This window comes from Schistocerca americana, chromosome 7, assembly GCF_021461395.2.
Source record: "Schistocerca americana isolate TAMUIC-IGC-003095 chromosome 7, iqSchAmer2.1, whole genome shotgun sequence".
Classification (NCBI taxonomy): Eukaryota; Metazoa; Arthropoda; class Insecta; order Orthoptera; family Acrididae; genus Schistocerca; species Schistocerca americana.
In genome coordinates, this window is record NC_060125.1 from 526,966,384 (window position 1) to 526,986,017 (window position 19,634).

Consider the following 19,634-nt stretch of genomic DNA (forward strand, 5'->3'; position numbering starts at 1 on the left):
TTTTCGCTCCCTTTTCCTTTCTTTGTTTACCTTCTCCTCTTGTTCCTCTGCTTCGGCGTTTGAGGTTCCTCTTTTTCTTCTTCCTCTGTGTGCTCGTGAAGGCCAGCCCAAGCATCTGATGCATAACAGGTGACTGGGTAATGCATAGTCCCCAGCCCTGGGTCGACAGGTAGGGTTCACACGTACCCCCTGGTACAGACCAGGCAGGGTTTGCACATACTCCCTGGTACAGGCCAGGCCCGGGGAGGGATGATTGCCTGAGCTACAGCCGTCTGATTGCCCGTTGGTCAGGTGTTCTGGAGGTGTAACCAATCACCGAAGGCAGGTGCGCCCTCTTGTAAAGAGGGCCCCCAGTTGGAAGGAGCACGCCTTCAGAGACGCTGGCAATCATGGAGAATTTTCTTGCAATGAGTCAATCATCTTTCCAGTCAACGTCTACGAAATGTAAATGTAATGAGGCTAAAGATTCCAAGACCCTCCCCTCCTGCACCATGGTTCCTCGTCGTCTTACATGCTGAAGACAGTCAGTCCTTTGCCACAGTAAACCCGTTTATTATTCAGAAATGTGTTGATGTAATTGCCAGCCCTGTGAAATCCTGCATCATTTACGGAATGGCACTTTGCTTTTGGAAACTACTTTTGATTCTCAAGCTGCATGCTGTCTCACTTCTCTACAGCTACCCTGTTCATACCAAGGCTCATACAACTTTGAATTCTTCCTGTGGTGTAATTTACACCAGGTTGCTCGAGGGTCTAAGTGAGGCCAAAATCCAATCTTACCTCTCTGATTGGGGTGTCATTGCTGCCCATCATGTAATGAAAAAGGTAGATGCCTCCTTTAGTGCCCACCCACACTCTTTTTCTCACCTTTGATAGAGTGGTGCTTCGGTCCAAGATCAAAGCAGGCTATAAAATTAACACAGTGTGGCTGTGCATTCAGAACCTGATGCACTGCTACCAGTGTCATCATTTCAACCACACTAGAACATCTTGTCAACACCCAGCCAAATGTGTAAACTGTGACAGGGTTGTGCACGAGGGCGATTGTGCGCCTCCTTCTCCCCAATGTATCAACTGCAATGTCAGCCATGCCGCCTCTTCCCAGGATTGCCCCATGTAACTTGATGAGTGGGCTGTCCAGGAGATCCAGGTAGAAGAAAAAGTGCCTTACCCAGTCGCTCACAAGTTGCTGGGTAGTCACAAACCATGCGTTTTCCCGTCTGGGACATATAGTTCTGTTCTTGTTACCCCTCGCTCCATGAAGGACATGGCCATGCAGACATGCAACCTCCAATTCTGCTCTGAGGTTGTGAAATCGCCCAGTGTCAAGGTAGCATCGCCACCCCCCCTCCCCCCCCACCCCCCCCCCACCCCCCCAGTCCAGCTGTGCAACAAGCCATCAAACTCTCGCCTCAAGTGGAGAAACCACCAGCTACACAACCAATAAGTGAGAAAGGACTGAAGGAGTAGTCCCGTGAAGACTTCCTCCATTCCTCCAGCCAAACAACACCTGAGTCTTCCTTTAACCAGAAAGGTTCGAAGAAGTCCACCAAAGGCAAATGGTCTTCTCCTTCACCAACTTGAAAATCCTCCTTGACGGTGTTGCCACGTGATATTTTAGCCCGACTAACACATGGGCCACATGGAGCAGGATCCTCCTGCTTCTGTGCCCTGTAGTAGTGACTATTCAATGGCTGTCACTCGGCAGCCGCTGAGGTGACACACCTACATGTCTTCATCATGACTCTCCTCCAATTGGAATATTGGCAACCTTGAGTCCCACAAAGAGGATTTACAGTTGCTTTTTAGCGTCCCCTTGTAGTCTGCCTTCAGGAAACAAAACTGTGCCCTCACGACCGATTTGTACTTTCACATTTTTTACTGATTCATTTTCACCTTTCCCCTGAAGTCAACATCCCATCTCATGGGGGCGTCATGTTGCTCATACAGGATGACATTCATAGCCAACCCATCTCCATCAATACTCATCTTCAACCTGTTGCAGTTCGCGTTTTCCTTCCCCACCGGACATTTTCCCTCTGTACCATTTATGCCCCTCCGTCATTTGATATCTACAGAGCAGACTTCCTTCAGCTTATTAGGAAACTTCCTCCCCAATTTAGGACCTGTCAGAGAGGTGCCCTCTTGGCTGACGTTCTTACTTACCCTCTTCTCCTTTAACACTGGAGCACCCACTTTACTTTCCCACTCCTTGCACACCTGTTCCCATTTGGACCTATCCTTCTGCACTGCCTGCCCAGCTTGCCCATCGTCTTGAGTGGTCCATTTTTTCTGACACCTACTCGAGCGACCATTTCCCATATGCTATCAGTTTGCTGACTCCTACCCCATGTCCGTGTACGCCCAAATGGCAGCTTACTGAGGCTGACTGGAAGCTTTATTCCTCCCTGGCAACCTTTGAAGAACAAGATTTCCGCAGTTGTGGTGGCCAGGTGGAATATCTCAAAAACATTATCTTTTCTGCAGCAGAACGTTCCTTTACTGGCACTTCCTCTTTACCACCTCATGTCCCAGTCCCTCGGTGGACTGAGGCATGCCGCAACTCAATTCACGCACGGAGAAGTGCTCCCCGCATTCCTAACCATCATCCTACGATGGCAAACTGCATTCGTTATAAACGGATCCGTGCAAAATGTTGTTGCGTTCTTCGGGATAGCAAAAGACCTAGCTGGATTTCACTCACTGGTTCTTTTATCAGTTCTACCCCTTCCTCTGCCATGTGGGCCAACCTATGACAGCTCTAAAGGACAAAAATCCATTCACCAGTTCCCGGCCTGACAGTAGCTGATGATGTCATCGTGGACCCTATTCCTATCTCCAGACTCCTTGGGCCGCCTTCCTCCATCGGAAACGAGCAGAGGAGGCTCGGGCGATACCCCTCTCTTTCCTGAATTGTGAGTGCTAGTGTACCTTTACTATGAGGGAGCTTAGGTCGTGCTCTCAGTTCATCCCGATCCTCCGCCCTAGGGTCAGACACTGTCTACATTCAATGTTGCAGCACCTTTCTCCTGCAGGCAAGCACTTCCTGCTTAACACATACAACCACATCTGGGTAGAGGGCATATTTCCCGGACACTGGCATGAAGCCACTTTCATACCTATACCTAAGCCTGGTAAGGACAAAAACCTTCCTTCTAGCTACCGCCCCATCTCTCTTATCAGCTGCATTTGCAAGGTAATGGAATGTACGATTCATGCTCGGCTGGTGTGGTGGCTAGAGTCTTGCAATTTATTGATGAACACACAGTATAGATTTCGAGCACGCCGTTCTGCAGTTCACTCTCTCGCTACTTTGCACACCCATGTCATGAATGGTTTTCTGTGGAAATTGCAGACTTTTGCCATGTTTCTCAATTTGGAGAAGGCTTATGACACCTGCTGGAGAACTGGTATCCTCCGTACTCTTTACACATGGAGTTTCCATGACCGCCTGCCCTGTCTCCTTCAGGCATATTTTAAAAGACCAAGTTTTCAAAGGGTTTGTGGGCTCTGCCTTGTTGGACACCTTTATCCGGGAAAATGGTGTGCCTCAGGGTTCCATCCTGAGCGTTGTACTCGTTGTTATTGCCATTAACCTTATAATTGCCTGTCTTCTGCGGGGCATCTGTGGCTCCCTTTTTATCTGCCAAAACAATATGGCAAATGCCTTAATGTTTAGTTTTGGACCTCTGTTTCTGTAAGGTGTCTTTTTTAGCCCTTTTTCCACCTGCCTGTTTTAGCTGGCATCTGTTATGTCAATTGGGACTGACGTATAGTTGTTTTCACTTAATACTTCCAGGCCGATAGGCCGTAGTCGATGTATAAAACTCTCCCCTGACATTTCGTCTCCGACTGTGGGAGACGTCCTCTGAGGTAACACAGATTTCACCACTTTACCACGGAGGATGTCTCCTGCAGTCGAGACGAAATGTCAGGGGAGACATTTAGACATCGACCACGGCCTATCAGCCCGTAAGCTTTAAGTGAAGACAATACTGGCCATGGAAGCCTACATTGTATGGTATAGTTTTTAATTCATCTCTGTCTTCATGTTCTGTAGTTTTAACTTGGGCGCATATGACCCCAGTTGTTTTTTGCGCCCTAAAGCAAAACAAACAACAGAGTGTAATAGGGTTATAGTCTACCCCAGTGTTGGGAAAGTAGTGAAGGAAATAGAGGTGAAATTTAGAAATATAATTGAAGTTCAGTGTGAAGAAATAAAAAGCTTGAGGTTTGCCGATTAAATGAAATTCTCTAAGAATTGGTAAATGACTTTGAAAAGCCATTGAATAAAACGGATAATATCTTGAAAAGGGGTTACGAGATGAAAATCACTAATGATGAGGGAACATGTGGGTACCTCTGCTTACCCATCAGTCATGCAGCGAGTCAGCTTCACTGTCGCACTCTGTGGTGACAGGAATTCATCAAGTACATGTTTGCAACACCTGTGTTTATTCTGCACAAATGAGTGACAAAAATGAAACCAGATTGCAGTGTATATTAAGTGGCGATGATGATAATGGTGTTTGCATAACAATTCCACTCGAACACTGATCCCAAAGGGGGTACATTCCTCGGTGGCAAGTGCATTTTCTGATCACATTAGCGTGGGGGAATGAGGGACATGTATCCAGAATGAAGTAAACTTTCCTTGCAATTGTCTGGCGCCATGTATTTCGCAGATTCGCCAAAGTGAAAGTGAAAACAGGTAGTGCCGAACTAACTTCTGTACATGTCGGTGGGGATCCGTGTTAAGCTCAACCCATATGGTCCGCTGCTCGCAGAAACATAATCCATAAAACACTTCTGTAATGTTTGGTGGCTCAGCTAACACTCATACTGCTTTTTGTCGTAGCGTACCCATGTGCACTATACATCGTCAGAATTTTGCCTATTGGTAAGTACGCGCTCCAATGGATACCTGACGCAGCGAACTTGGACCGGCACTGAGCAGCTCTGGTCCATTCGACATTTTTATGACATGGTTTCGCAGCATAATTTAAACAAGGGCAGTGGGTTGTTGTGAAATTATATTGGGCTACAGTGAAGAATGAAAAAGCTGCTAGAAGCTTACCTTGGGAAAAATAAATTTAGATTCCGGATAAATGTAGGAACATGCAAGGCAGTACTGATCCTATGATTTCTTATGAAAGATAGGTCAAGGAAAGGCAAACATACGTTTATAGCATTTGTAGACTTAAGCTTTTGACAATGTTGACTGAAATGTTCTCTTTGAAATTCTGAAGGTAGCAGCGGTAAAAAACAGGGAGTGAAAGGCTGCTTACAACTTGCACAGAAACCAGATAGCTGGTATGGCTCGAGGGGTATGAAAGGGAAACAGTGGTCGAGAAGTGAGAGAGATAGGGTTCTAGCTGATCCTCAGTGTTGTTCAATCTGTACATTGAGCAAGTAGTAATGGAAACGAAACTAAAATTTGGAGCAGAAATTAAAGTTCAGGGAGAAGAAATAAAAGCTTTGAGGTTTGCTGATGACATTGTAATTGAGTCAGAGACAGCAAAAGACTTGTAAGAGCAGGTGAATGGAATGAACAGCATCTTGAAAGGAAGACACAAGTTGGACACCAACAAAATCAAAACAAGGATAATGGAATACAGTCGAGTTAAATCAGATGATGCTTTGCGAATTAGATTAGGAAATGAGACACCTAAAGTAGTAGATGAGTTTTGCTATTTGGGCAGAAAAATAACTAATGATGGGAGAAGTAGAGAGGATATAAAATGTAGGCTGGCAGTGGGCAGAAAAGTGTTTCGTAACAAATGAAGTTCGTAAACATCGTATATAGATTTATGTTTCAGGAAGTCTTTTCTGAAAGAATTTGTCTGGAGTTTAGCCATGTGTGGAATTGAAACATGGACAATAAACAGCTTAAGGAAGAAAAGAATTGAATCTTCTGAAATACGGTGCTACAGAAGGATCCTGAAGATCAGATCGCGTAATTAACGAGGATGTACTGAATAGAAACTGGGAGAAAAGAAATTTGTGGCACAGTCTGTCTAGAAGAAAGGATCGGTTAAGACACATTCTTAGATGCCAAAATTTTGTACTAGATGGAAGTCAGGGGAGTGAAAATCGTAGAGGGAGACAGAGATGAACATCGTAAGCAGATTCAGGAAGATGTAAGTTGCATTAGTTACTTGGGAATGAAGAGGCTTGTACAGTATAGAGTAGCATGGGGAGCTGCATCAAATCCATCTTCAAACTGAAGACCACAACAACAAATATGCCAAAGGAGTTACATGTAGGAAATCCCACAAAAAATAGTAGACGAATTCCCATATTTTGGCACCAAACTTCTGATGATGGCCGAAGTTGAGAGGGTGTAAAATACAGATTAGCAATAGCAAGAAAACCTTTTCTGAAAAATAAAAATTAGGCATCATCAGATATAAATTTGTGCTACAAAATTTTACATAAAGTTATTTGTCTGAAATGTAGCCTTACATTGGATTGAAGCATGGATGATAAACATTTCAGCAAGAAGGAATTAAAAGCTTTTTATGTCTGGTGCCGCCAAATAATTCTGAAGATTTGATTGCTAGATTGAAAGCTAATGAGTAGGTACAGAATTGAATAGAGACTTAAAGAAAGAGTCTGTTGATACAACAGACTATGAGACATCGAGGAATTATCAATTTGGTAAAGGAGGGAAGTGTTTGGGGCAACATTCTAGAGGCTCCACTGCAGTAAACAGGTTCAAATGGATGGAGGCTGTGGTAGTTGAGCAGAGGCTTACACGATAGGCTAATGTGGGGAGCTGCATCAAACTGGTCTTCATCTAGAAGCCAACAACAATTGTTTCTTTTTAGTTACTTTATATAGATACAGAAATTAGACTGTACAACATTTAAATTAATTATTAAATAAAAGAGAGAAAGTAAACTGTAGAAAATAGTCATAGAATTTAAAAATCTTTACTCCGTAAAACTTGTCAGCCATTTGTTTGCTTAAAAACACCTGTCCAGAAAATAACTGCACAGTTCTAATATACTGTTTCTTTACAATATAGCTTGTTTTATTTAGTAATTATATGACTTGTCGTAACACTCTAATTTCTGGTCTGGTATGTTGCCAGCAGCCTTTTCAGTAGTTGCAAGGGCAACAGTCTGGATGAGTGACTGATCTGGCCTTGTAACAATAACCAAAACGGCCTTGCTGTGCTGGTACTGCGAACGGCTGAAAGCAAGGGAAAACTACAGCCGTAATTTTTCCCGAGGGCATGCAGCTTTACTGTATGATTACATGATGAAGGCGTCCTCTTGGGTAAAATATTCCGGAGGTAAAATAGTCCCCCATTCGGATCTCCGGGCGGGGACTACTCAAGAGGATGTCGTTATCAGGAGAAAGAAAACTGGCGTTCTACGGATCGGAGCGTGGAATGTCAGATCCCTTAATCGGGCAGGTAGGTTAGAAAATTTAAAAAGGGAAATGGATAGGTTGAAGTTAGATATAGTGGGAATTAGTGAAGTTCGGTGGCAGGAGGAACAAGACTTCTGGTCAGGTGACTACAGGGTTATAAACACAAACTCAAATAGGGGTAATGCAGGAGTAGGTTTAATAATGAATAGGAAAATAGGAATGCGGGTAAGCTACTACAAACAGCATAGTGAACGCATTATTGTGGCCAAGATAGATACGAAGCCCACACCTACTACAGTAGTACAAGTTTATATGCCAACTAGCTCTGCAGATGACGAAGAAATTGAAGAAATGTATGATGAAATAAAAGAAATTATCCAGATTGTGAAGGGAGACGAAAATTTAATAGTCATGGGTGACTGGAATTCGAGTGTAGGAAAAGGGAGAGAAGGAAACATAGTAGGTGAATATGGATTGGGGGACAGAAATGAAAGAGGAAGCCGCCTGGTAGAATTTTGCACAGAGCACAACATAATCATAACTAACACTTGGTTTAAGAATCATGAAAGAAGGTTGTATACCTGGAAGAACCCTGGAGATACTAAAAGGTATCAGATAGATTATATAATGGTAAGACAGAGATTTAGGAACCAGGTTTTAAATTGTAAGACATTTCCAGGGGCAGATGTGGACTCTGACCACAATCTATTGGTTATGACCTGTAGATTAAAACTGAAGAAACTGCAAAAAGGTGGGAATTTAAGGAGATGGGACCTGGATAAACTAAAAGAACCAGAGGTTGTACAGAGATTCAGGGAGAGCGTAAGGGAGCAATTGACAGGAATGGGGGAAATAAATACAGTAGAAGAAGAATGGGTAGCTTTGAGGGATGAAGTAGTGAAGGCAGCAGAGGATCAAGTAGGTAAAAAGACGAGGGCTAGTAGAAATCCTTGGGTAACAGAAGAAATATTGAATTTAATTGATGAAAGGAGAAAATATAAAAATGCAGTAAGTGAAACAGGCAAAAAGGAATACAAACATCTCAAAAATGAGATCGACAGGAAGTGCAAAATGGCTAAGCAGGGATGGCTAGAGGACAAATGTAAGGATGTAGAGGCCTATCTCACTAGGGGTAAGATAGATACCGCCTACAGGAAAATTAAAGAGACCTTTGGAGATAAAAGAACGACTTGTATGAATATCAAGAGCTCAGATGGAAACCCAGTTCTAAGCAAAGAAGGGAAAGCAGAAAGGTGGAAGGGGTATATAGAGGGTCTATACAAGGGCTATGTAATTGAGGACAATATTATGGAAATGGAAGAGGATGTAGATGAAGATGAAATGGGAGATACGATACTGCGTGAAGAGTTTGACAGATCACTGAAAGACCTGAGTCGAAACAAGGCCCCCGGAGTAGACAATATTCCATTGGAACTACTGACGGCCGTGGGAGAGCCAGTCCTGACAAAACTCTACCATCTTGTGAGCAAGATGTATGAAACAGGCGAAATACCCTCAGACTTCAAGAAGAATATAATAATTCCAATCCCAAAGAAAGCAGGTGTTGACAGATGTGAAAATTACCGAACTATCAGCTTAATAAGTCACAGCTGCAAAATACTAACACGAATTCTTTACAGACGAATGGAAAAACTAGTAGAAGCCAACCTCGGGGAAGATCAGTTTGGATTCCGTAGAAACACTGGAACACGTGAGGCAATACTGACCTTACGACTTATCTTAGAAGAAAGATTAAGGAAAGGCAAACCTACGTTTCTAGCATTTGTAGACTTAGAGAAAGCTTTTGACAATGTTGACTGGAATACTCTCTTTCAAATTCTAAAGGTAGCAGGGGTAAATTACAGGGAGCGAAAGGCTATTTACAATTTGTACAGAAACCAGATGGCAGTTATAAGAGTCGAGGGACATGAAAGGGAAGCAGTGGTTGGGAAGGGAGTAAGACAGGGTTGTAGCCTCTCCCCGATGTTGTTCAATCTGTATATTGAGCAAGCAGTAAAGGAAACAAAAGAAAAATTCGGAGTAGGTATTAAAATTCATGGAGAAGAAATAAAAACTTTGAGGTTCGCCGATGACATTGTAATTCTGTCAGAGACAGCAAAGGACTTGGAAGAGCAGTTGAATGGAATGGACAGTGTCTTGAAAGGAGGATATAAGATGAACATCAACAAAAGCAAAACAAGGATAATGGAATGTAGTCTAATTAAGTCGGGTGATGCTGAGGGAATTAGATTAGGAAATGAGGCACTTAAAGTAGTAAAGGAGTTTTGCTATTTGGGGAGCAAATTAACTGATGATGGTCGAAGTAGAGAGGATATAAAATGTAGGCTGGCAATGGCAAGGAAAGCGTTTCTGAAGAAGAGAAATTTGTTAACATCCAGTATTGATTTAAGTGTCAGGAAGTCATTTCTGAAAGTATTCGTATGGAGTGTAGCCATGTATGGAAGTGAAACATGGACGATAAATAGTTTGGACAAGAAGAGAATAGAAGCTTTCGAAATGTGGTGCTACAGAAGAATGCTGAAGATTAGATGGGTAGATCACATAACTAATGAGGAAGTATTGATTAGGATTGGGGAGAAGAGAAGTTTGTGGCACAACTTGACCAGAAGAAGGGATCGATTGGTAGGACATGTTCTGAGGCATCAAGGGATCACAAATTTAGTATTGGAGGGCAGCATGGAGGGTAAAAATCGTAGAGGGAGACCAAGAGATGAATACACTAAGCAGATTCAGAAGGATGTAGGTTGCAGTAGGTACTGGGAGATGAAGAAGCTTGCACAGGATAGAGTAGCATGGAGAGCTGCATCAAACCAGTCTCAGGACTGAAGACCACAACAACAACAACAACAACAACAACAACATGTTGCCATTGTTGTTTTTAGTCTAAAGACTGATTGGAGGTAGCTCTCTGTATTAGCCTGTCCTGTGCAAGCCTCTTGATTGTCAGATTGACAAATAGAGGGCAAGAATTCAGAAAATATCGTTCTTGTGAAACAAAATTAGCTCTTTATTCCCATGAAGTAATAAGTGCTATCAGCATGGGATATCAAACTGATTCCATAGTTTTAGGTTTCCTGGAGGCTTTCAATACCATTCCTCACAAGTGACTTTTAATCAAATTGCCTCAGTTGTGCAACTGGGTTCCTGTCAGAAAGGTCGTAGTTGGTAATAATTGATGGAAAGTCGAGTAAAACAGAAGTGACTTCTGGTATTCCCTAAGATAGTGTTATAGGCCCTCCGCTGCTCTTTATCTATATAAAAGATTTAGGAGACAATCTGAGCATCCAACTTAGATTGTTTGCAAATTGTAGTGTCATTTATCAACTTGTAGAGTCATCAGATGATCAGAACCAATTGCAAAATGATTTGGATAAGATACCTGTATGGCAAGTAAAGTGGCAATTGACTCTATATAATTAAAAGTGTGAAGTCATACACGTGCGTGCTAAAAGAAATCCATTAAATTTTGGTTACATGATAAATCGCACAAACCTAAAGGCTGTAAATTCAAGTAAATACTTAGGAATTGCAGGTACCAATAACTTAAATTGAAATGATCACATAGGTAATGCTGTGGGGAAAGCAAACCAAAGACTGTGATTTATTGGCAAGAATATTTAGAAAGTGCAACACCATGCTTGTTTGCTTTCTTCTGGGTTATTACTGTGCCGTGTGCAGTCTACACCAAATGGGACTGACCAAGGAATTTGAAAAGTTCAAAGAAGGCAGCTCATTTTGTATTATCATGAGATAGAAGAGATAATGATATAGTCACGATATGTGAGTTGGGGTGCCAATCATTAAAACCAAGGTGTTTTTCATCATGGCAGGATCTTCTCGTGAACTTTCAATCATCAGCTTTCTTTTCATATTGCTAAAGTATTTTGATGGTGCCCACCTGCATAGGGAGAAATGATCACCATAATAAAATAAGAGGAATCAGAACTCACACAGAACGATTTAAGTGTTAGTTTTTCCATGCACCATTTGAGAGTGAAACGGTAGAGAAATAGCTTTAAGGTTGTTCAATGAACCCTTTGCCTGGCACTTAATTGTGGATTGCAGAGTAATCATGTAGATGTAGGTGAGATCTGTGCAGAGCTACTGCAACCTACATCAATTTGAACATATAATTTTTGCCCCACACAGTTACCTTCATTACCAAATTGGCCATTTCTGAGTGATGTCCCTTATGTATCTTAGATCTACTGATCCCGTCTTGTAGTCAGGCTGTGTGACAAATTTGTTTTCTCTCCAACATTACTCAGTATCTCATCATTATGCACCCAATCCACCCATCTGATCTTCAGCATTCCTCTGTATTAACACCTTTTAAAAGCTTCTAATATTTATTGTTTGCTATGTTTGGCCACCTTTAATGCCTCATTTCCTACACTTAATTCCCTCGGCTTCATTTGGTTTAATTAGACTGCATTCGATTATCCTCATTGTACTCACAACATGTTCAAGATACTGTTTCTTCCATTCAGCTGCTCTTTAAAGTGCTGTGATGTCTCTGAATTAAATATCACATTGGCAGACCTCAGTTTTAATTGTCCTTTATGTTGTGCATTAATATTTTGTGCAACATTGACGATGAAATAGGTCAGTGACAAACAAGTAGACTTCAGTGTTGCTCGTCATGTACACTGGTAGTTCAGTATACCATTGCATGGCATATAAAAATAGCTGGCGCGTGGAGTTGTTTGGGGCTGTAAACTGTCCTACCAGACACCAGGTAGTGTACTATTGAAAGTGAAAGTAATTGTTATTGATGCATATGATACCATGGTTCATATGTTTATTACACATGCATTTGTAGTCCTACTTGATTCCTCAGCATAAGCTAGATAAGTAACATATTTTACAATAGTGGACAAAGGGTGTTAACATTTGTATGTAATGATAAGACTCTGTGTTAGTTGGTGTGGTATTGCATGCCCTTCTATTATAATAAAATTTTCTCATTTTGTGTTGTGCCCGGTCTACCAGGTGTAGACATAATTATTAAAACTAGTTGCAACGTAATATAGGCTTTTCAATACAATTCCTCACAAGCGACTTCTAATCAGATTGTGTGCCTATGGACTATTGCCTCAGTTGTGCAAGTGGATTGCTGTCAGAAAGGTTGTAGTTTGTAATAATTGATGGAAAGTCAAGTAAACCAGAAGTGACTTCTGGTATTCTCCAAGATAGTGTTATAGGCTTTTTATGGAATACTTAAAGAGTCTTCTCTAGGAACTCTCAAAAACATTTATTATATTATACCTGCAATATTTAATTTTTTTCTAATTGTTCATTTCTTTATCCTAGACGAAGTTCGAAGTACCAGCAATGGAAAATCGGCAATTATTTTCATCTCCTTGGTTTACAAAGAAGAACCTACAGTCTTTGGGAGATAATATAGAAGACGTATCTATAACATTTACATCTTTGACATCTGAACCTGATATTTTAAATCAAACTTTCTGTAAAAATGATTCACCCAGCATAAATTCATCATTTCGACACATATCTGGTATAAAGGTAAGGTTGTTTAGTAGTTTGTTCTGTGTGTAGTGTACATTTAAGGCTAAACAGTTGTTATTTCTTACAGTTAGTTCCATAGGTACACTCAGCACTTGCTGATTCCATTCATGTGCCCTTTATCATTTGCATAAGTGCTCTTGTAGAAACAGCCATGTTGTAAGAAGCTATATTTGTTACAACTTTCCAATAAACCAAAAGTATTAAAAAACAAAAAACAAAAAGCAAAAAAACGCCTTTACAAGCTAGTTAATTTTGCTTATTTTCACCTAGAATGTAACTTTGGAAATCCTTGGAAAAAAGTTACCAAGAAAAGCAATTCCCACATTACACCTGACATACTATCTTTTTTTATTATTATTATTCCTTTCTTCATCACTAAAAGTTTTATTGAAATGGAGGAAGAGGTAGATGAAGATGAGATGGGAGACACGATAATGCGTGAAAAATTTGACAGAGCTCTGAAAGAACTAAGTCGAAACAAAGCCCCTGGGAGTAGACAATATTCCATTAGAACCATTGACAGCCTTGGGAGAGCCAGCCATGACAAATTCTTCCATCTAGTCAGCAAGATGTGTGAGACATCAAGAAGAGTAGAAAATTCTAATTCCAAAGAAAGCAGCAGCTGACAGGCGTGAAAATTACTGAACTATCAGATTAATAAGTCACAGTTGCAAAATACTAACACGAATTCTTTACAGACGAATGGAAGAACTGGTAGAAGCCGACCTTGGGGAATATCAGTTTGGATTCCATAGAAATGTAGGAGCACGTGAAGCAATACTGGCCCTACGACTTGTTTTAGAAGATAGGTTGAGGAAAGGCGAATCTACGTTTATAGCATCTGTAGACTTAAAGAAAGCTTTTGACAATGTTGACTGGAATACTCTCAAATTCTGAAGATGGCAGGGGTAAAATACAGGACACGAAAGGCTGTTCAGTTTATACAGAAACCAGATGGCAGTTATGGTTTGGGGGGCACAAAAGGGAAGCATTGGATTAGAAGGGAGTAAGACAGGGTTGTAGCCTATCCCCAGTGTTATTCAATCTGTATATTGAGCAAGCAGTAAAGGAAACAAAATAAAAATTCGGAGTAGGAATTAAAATCCAGGGAGAAGAAATGAAGAGGTTTGCCGATGACATTGCAATTCTGTCAGAGACAGCAAAGGACTTGGAAGAGCACTTGAACGGAATGGACAGTGTCTTGAAAGGAGGATATAAGATGGACATCAGCAAAAGCAAAACGAGAATAATGGCATGTAGTCAAATTTAATCAGGCGATGCTGTGGGTATTAGATTAGGAAATGAGACACTTAAAGTAGTAAAGGAGTTTTGCTATTTGGGGAGCAAAATAACTGATGATGGTCAAAGTAGAGAGGATATAAAATGTAGACACAATGGCGAGGAAAGTGTTTCTGAAGAAGAGAAATTTGTTAACATCAAATATAGATTTAAGTGTCAGGAAGGATTTTCTGAAAGTATTTGTATGGAGTGTAACCATGTATGAAAATGAAACATAGACATTAAACATTTTAGATGAGAAAAGAATAGAAGCTTTGGAAAGTGGTACTACAGAAGAATGCTGAAGATTAGATGGGTAGATCACCTAGCTAATGAGGTGGTACTGAATAGGATTGGGGAGTAGAGCAATTTGTGGCACAACTTGACTAGAAGAAGGGATTGGTTGGCAGGACATGTTCTGAGGCATCAAGGAATTACCAATTTAGTATTGGTGGGCATCGTGGAGGGTAAAAATCATAGAGGGAGACCAAGAGATGAATACAGTTAGCAGATTCAGAAGGATGTAGGTTGCAGTAGTTACTTGAAGATGAAGAGGCTAGCATAGGATAGAGTAGCATGGAGAGCTGCATCACATCAGTCTTTGGACTGAAGACAACAGTAGTTGTCCTTGCATGTCATCTCTTATAAACAAAAATTACCTAATGGAATTGTATTGCTCCACTTGTCTATATTAATACTGTCAAGACTATTGTAGTTGTGAATTAGTCTTAATGTACATTGCTCAACAAAAGTTTGAAATAGTTTTAAAATGTAGTCCACAATATTATAGGTTTCATTGACCTGTGCACTTTGCCATTTCCCAGTCATGTACACATACTGCTACCACAGCAGCAAACTGCAAGCAGTCCAGTATTGACAACAGTTTCATTCAGTTTGTGTTTAGCACTGCGGTAACATTCCACGTTGAAGTATACAATACTTTGATAGATTCAGAATAGTGGCTTTACTTTCAGAAGGTCATACACAGCAATATGTTGCCAATCGGTTACATGTCGCTCTAAGTGGTGTATCTAAGATGTGGAGATAGTACAGAGAGTTGGGAAATGTGAACAATATACCTCACCGCAGTCATCCTCTTATGACAGTACCAATGCAGACAGTACCAATGCAGAATCATTTTCTCCAGCTGTCGGCTCATAGGCACCCAATAACTACTGCCTGAAATATTGGAAATGACTTTGCCTGGGCAACAGGGATTTATATCCCAGACAAAACAGTGTGGAGGGTGGTCTTCTCTGCAGAAGACCAATGAGAAGTTTTGCACTGAACTCCCCCCTGCGGGTCCTGGGTTTAGAATAGGCCCGAGGTATTCCTGCCTGTCATAAGAGGCGACTAAAAGGAGTCTCGCACATTTCAGCCTTTATGTGATGGTCCCCTGTAGGGTTTGACCTCCATTCTTCAAAATTTTCCTGAAGAGTGAGTCAGTTGGGGAAGGGCGCCTTACATGGTGCATTGTGTCCATCGTGCATTGAGATCTCTAGCCCAGTTTCTCATCGTTGCATTGCAGTCCTGCCCATTCCCCATCTGTTGGGTGAGGACACCTTCCTGAGTACGTTCTCCACTATGCGCAATGCAGTGTCGCTTTCTGCGTCGACGATGACCGTGGGCTTCTTTGCACCTGGTATCGAGCACAGTAGCCAGTCTGTTGTGGTGGGGCTGCCATGTATCCTGTTGGTTGTAGCCCCCTGACAACACAGGGATTGCTCTGCTGATGCCTGCACCGTTAACTCCCCACGTATGCCGAGGGGTAGATATCCATCCCCCTGGGGCATCAGGAGTCTCGGCAGTGGCCATCCTGCGAGGTGGCCTTTGCTGTGGCTAGGTGGCGCCCATGGTGAGGGCCCCTGATTGAAGTGGGTGGCATCAGGGAGTATGACATGATGAAGCATAGTCCATCATCTCAACACCAGCAGTCTCTAAGCGATCACGAGCTCAATTCAACGCACAGAAGTATGACCCCAAATCGTTCCCCTCCCTGGCCGCACCATGGGAGGAACGTCAGGCTGAGGATGGCAGTGAATCTTATTCGCCCCGGGAACCTTGTATGTTCGAGAGCTGATGGGGAGTCTTTTATGACGATGAAGCACAGTTTTTTGTTGAGCATTTAGAGGACAATTTTGTGGAGGTGGAGTGCTTGTCAAAATGAGATCTGGGTCAGTCTCGATCTAAACAGCATCCTGTGCCCATACACGGGAGTTACTTGCTTTTTACAAGCTGGGGGATGTTCCTGTAACCATCACGCCCCATTAGAGCCTAAATATGGTATCATATTTCATAGGGACCTTCTTTTGCAGACCGTTGATGAACTGCGTGCCAATTTAGAGTGGTGAGGTGTACATTTCATCCGGCTTGTCTACCAGGGGATAATCGGGTTGCCACCAGTGCCTTCATCTTGGCCTTTAAGGGTGATATATTGCCCAATAAAGTCAAGGTGATGGTCTACCGGTGTGATGTAAAGCCCTATATCGCTCTCCTGATGTGCTTTAAGTGCTGGAAGTTTGGCCCTATGTCTTCCTGCTGTACTTCCAGTGTTGCATGCCGAGATTGTGAACGCCCATCACAACCCAATACTCCATGTGCCCTGCCTCCCATCTGTGTCAACTGCGGAGAACACCATTCGCCTTGCTCACCAGACTGCAGGATTCTCCAAAAAGAAAGGAAAATCGTGGAGTACAAGATCCTGGACCGACTGACCTACACTGAGGCTAAGAGAAAATTTGGACGCCTGCTTCCTGTGCATCTGACATCGTCTTACACTGTCGCTACAACAGTTACAGCACCATCAGCTACACCAACCCAAGTCACCTCTCAGCTGGAAGACTACACCTGTCCCTTTAATGGTGGGGGGCATTTCCCTCCCTGTTGCTCCTGCACCACCTACTTCGGGAGCAACAAACCCCCCGCCCCCCCCCCCTTCTAAACTGGAGAAGTGTTAAGTCTTCTTCAGCTTCTCTCATTAGGGAGGGGTCCCTTGGGTCACTCCCTTCCCAGGATTCTGCTACTGGGAAAGAAGACACCCACCAGTGGCCGAAGAGACCAAAAGCAGCTGCACGCAGGGATTCACGCTCATCCTCAATCCCGGAGATTGAGCCAGTGAAGTCCTCCCAGCCAGGGAAACCCAAGGAGCAGCAAGAAAAGAAAACCCCTAAGACCAAGGTAATTGCTGTACACCCATACCACCATTACCTACAAGCTCTGCAGCTGAGGATGGGGTGGAGATTTTGGGGTCCGCTGAGGACCTAGATTTCGCCAGACCCTCAGACAAAATGGATATAGAATGCCCAGGCAAAAAGTTGGTGGCAGCAGGTGACCCTGAGGTGCCTCATTGAATGTTCCATGCCTTCCCAGTCTCATGACGTCATCCTCCAGTGGAATTGCAGCAGTTTCCTCCACCGACTGGCTGAGCTACGGCAACTGTTAAGCTTTACTCCTGCTATCTGCATTGTCCTCCAGGAAACCTGGTTCCCGGCAGTGCAGACCCCTGCCCTCTCCGGCTATAAGGGATATTACAGGAACCGTAGCGACTATAATCGAGTGTCAGGTGGAGTTTGCGTTTATGTCCTAAACTCAGTCTATAGTGAACATGTGCCCCTTCAAACCCCTCTAGAAGCTTTGGCTGTCAGAATAACAACAACACGGGAAATAACTGTCTGCAATGTATATCTTCCTCCAGATGGTGCAGTACCCTTATATGTATTAGCTGCACTAATTGATCAACTCCCTAAACCTTTCCTACTTCTGGAAGATTTTAATGCCCATAACCCCTTGTGGTGTGGTACCATGCTTACTGGCCGAGGCAGAGATGTCGAAACTTTACTGTCTCAGTTCGACCCCTGTCTCTTAAACTCTGGGGCCGCCACACATTTCAGTGTGGCTCATGGTAGTTGCTTGGCCATTGATATATCAATTTGCAGCCCATGACTTCTCCCATCTGTCCACTGGAGAGCACATGACGACCTGTGTAGTAGCGATCACTTCCCCATCTTCCTGCCACTGCCCCGGCGTCGGGCCACGGACTGGAAAACTTTCACATCTGCTGTCCCCACATCGATGTGATGGTTGAGCAGGAGACTAGCAAAATTGTTTCTGTGGCAGAAAACGCGATCCCTTGCTCTTTAGGGTACCTGAGGTGTAAGGCAGTCCCTTGGTGGTTGACGGAAGTCGCTGAAGCAATTAAGGAGCATCGGTGAGCTCTACAGGGGCATAGGTGGCACCCTTCCCTGGAGCACCTCATAGCCTTAAAACGGCTCCATGCCTATGTTCACTACCTTATCAGACGACGGAAGCAGGAGTGTTGGGAGAGATACATCTCAACCATTGGGTGCCATACGTCATGTTCCCAAGTCTGGGCAAAGATCAAACGTCTTTTTGGGTATCAGGCCCTAACAGGTGTCCCTGGTGTTACCATAAATGGTGTTTTATCTACCAATGCAAATGCGATTGCCGAGCACATTGATGAGCACTGTGCTCGAGCCTCTGCGTCAGAGAATTCCCCCCAGCCTTTCGCTCGCTCAAACGGTGGCTGGAAGGGAATGTCCTCTCATTCACTACACATTGCAGCGAATCCTGTAATGCCCCATTTACAGAGTGGGAGCTCCTCAGTGCCCTTGCACATTGCCACGACGCAGCTCCTGGGCCTGATCAGATCCACAGTCAGATGATTAAACGTCTTTCATCTGACGACAAGCGACCTCTCCTCGTCGTCCTCAACCAGATTTGGTGCAATGGCAGGTGCTCAAAACTGGTAAAAACTCGCTTGATGTGGATAGCTATCAGCCCATCAATGTTCTTTGTAAGCTGCTGGAAACTATGGTATGACGACAGTTGGGTTGGGTCCTGGAGTCACGTTGTCTGCTGGCTTCATGTCAGGGCGGCTTCTGCCAGGGTCGCTCTACTACTGATAATCTTGTGTCCATCGAGTCTGCCATCCGAACAGCCTTTTCCAGACGGCAACACCCGGTTGCCGTCTTTTTTGACTTACGTAAAGCAAACAACACGATCTGGCGCCATCATACCCTTGCCACATTGTATGAGTGGGGTCTCCAGGGCCTGCTCCCAATTTTTATCCAAAACTTATACTGTCGCTCCATAGTTTCCGTGTCCAAGTTGGTGCCTCATAGTTCCATCCATATCCAGGAGAATGGAGTCCCGCAGGGCTCTGTATTAAGTGTTCTATTTTTAGTGGCCATTAACGGTCTAGAAGCATCAGTCAGGCTCTCAATCTCACCTCCGCTGTATGCAGATGACTTCTGCATTTCGTACTGCTGCTCAAGTACTGGTGTTGCTGAGTGGTGCCTTCAGGGAGCCATCCACAAGATGCAGTCATGGGCTGTAGCCTACAGCTTCCAGCGTTCAGCCACAAAGTCGTGTGTCATGCACTTCCATCGGCGTCATATCGTTCATCT

General features: G+C 43.3%; 1 protein-coding gene across 2 annotated transcripts in view; it reads left to right on the forward strand.

Annotated features, from left to right (window-relative positions):
* Positions 1–19,634, forward strand: part of LOC124621968 — a 168,504-nt gene that overhangs the window by 40,254 nt on the left and 108,616 nt on the right. For both annotated transcript variants that reach the window (XM_047147501.1, XM_047147502.1), the window contains exon 4: positions 12,715–12,927. In XM_047147501.1, the coding sequence (XP_047003457.1) occupies positions 12,715–12,927 (213 nt within the window). The remainder of the gene's footprint in view (positions 1–12,714; positions 12,928–19,634) is intronic.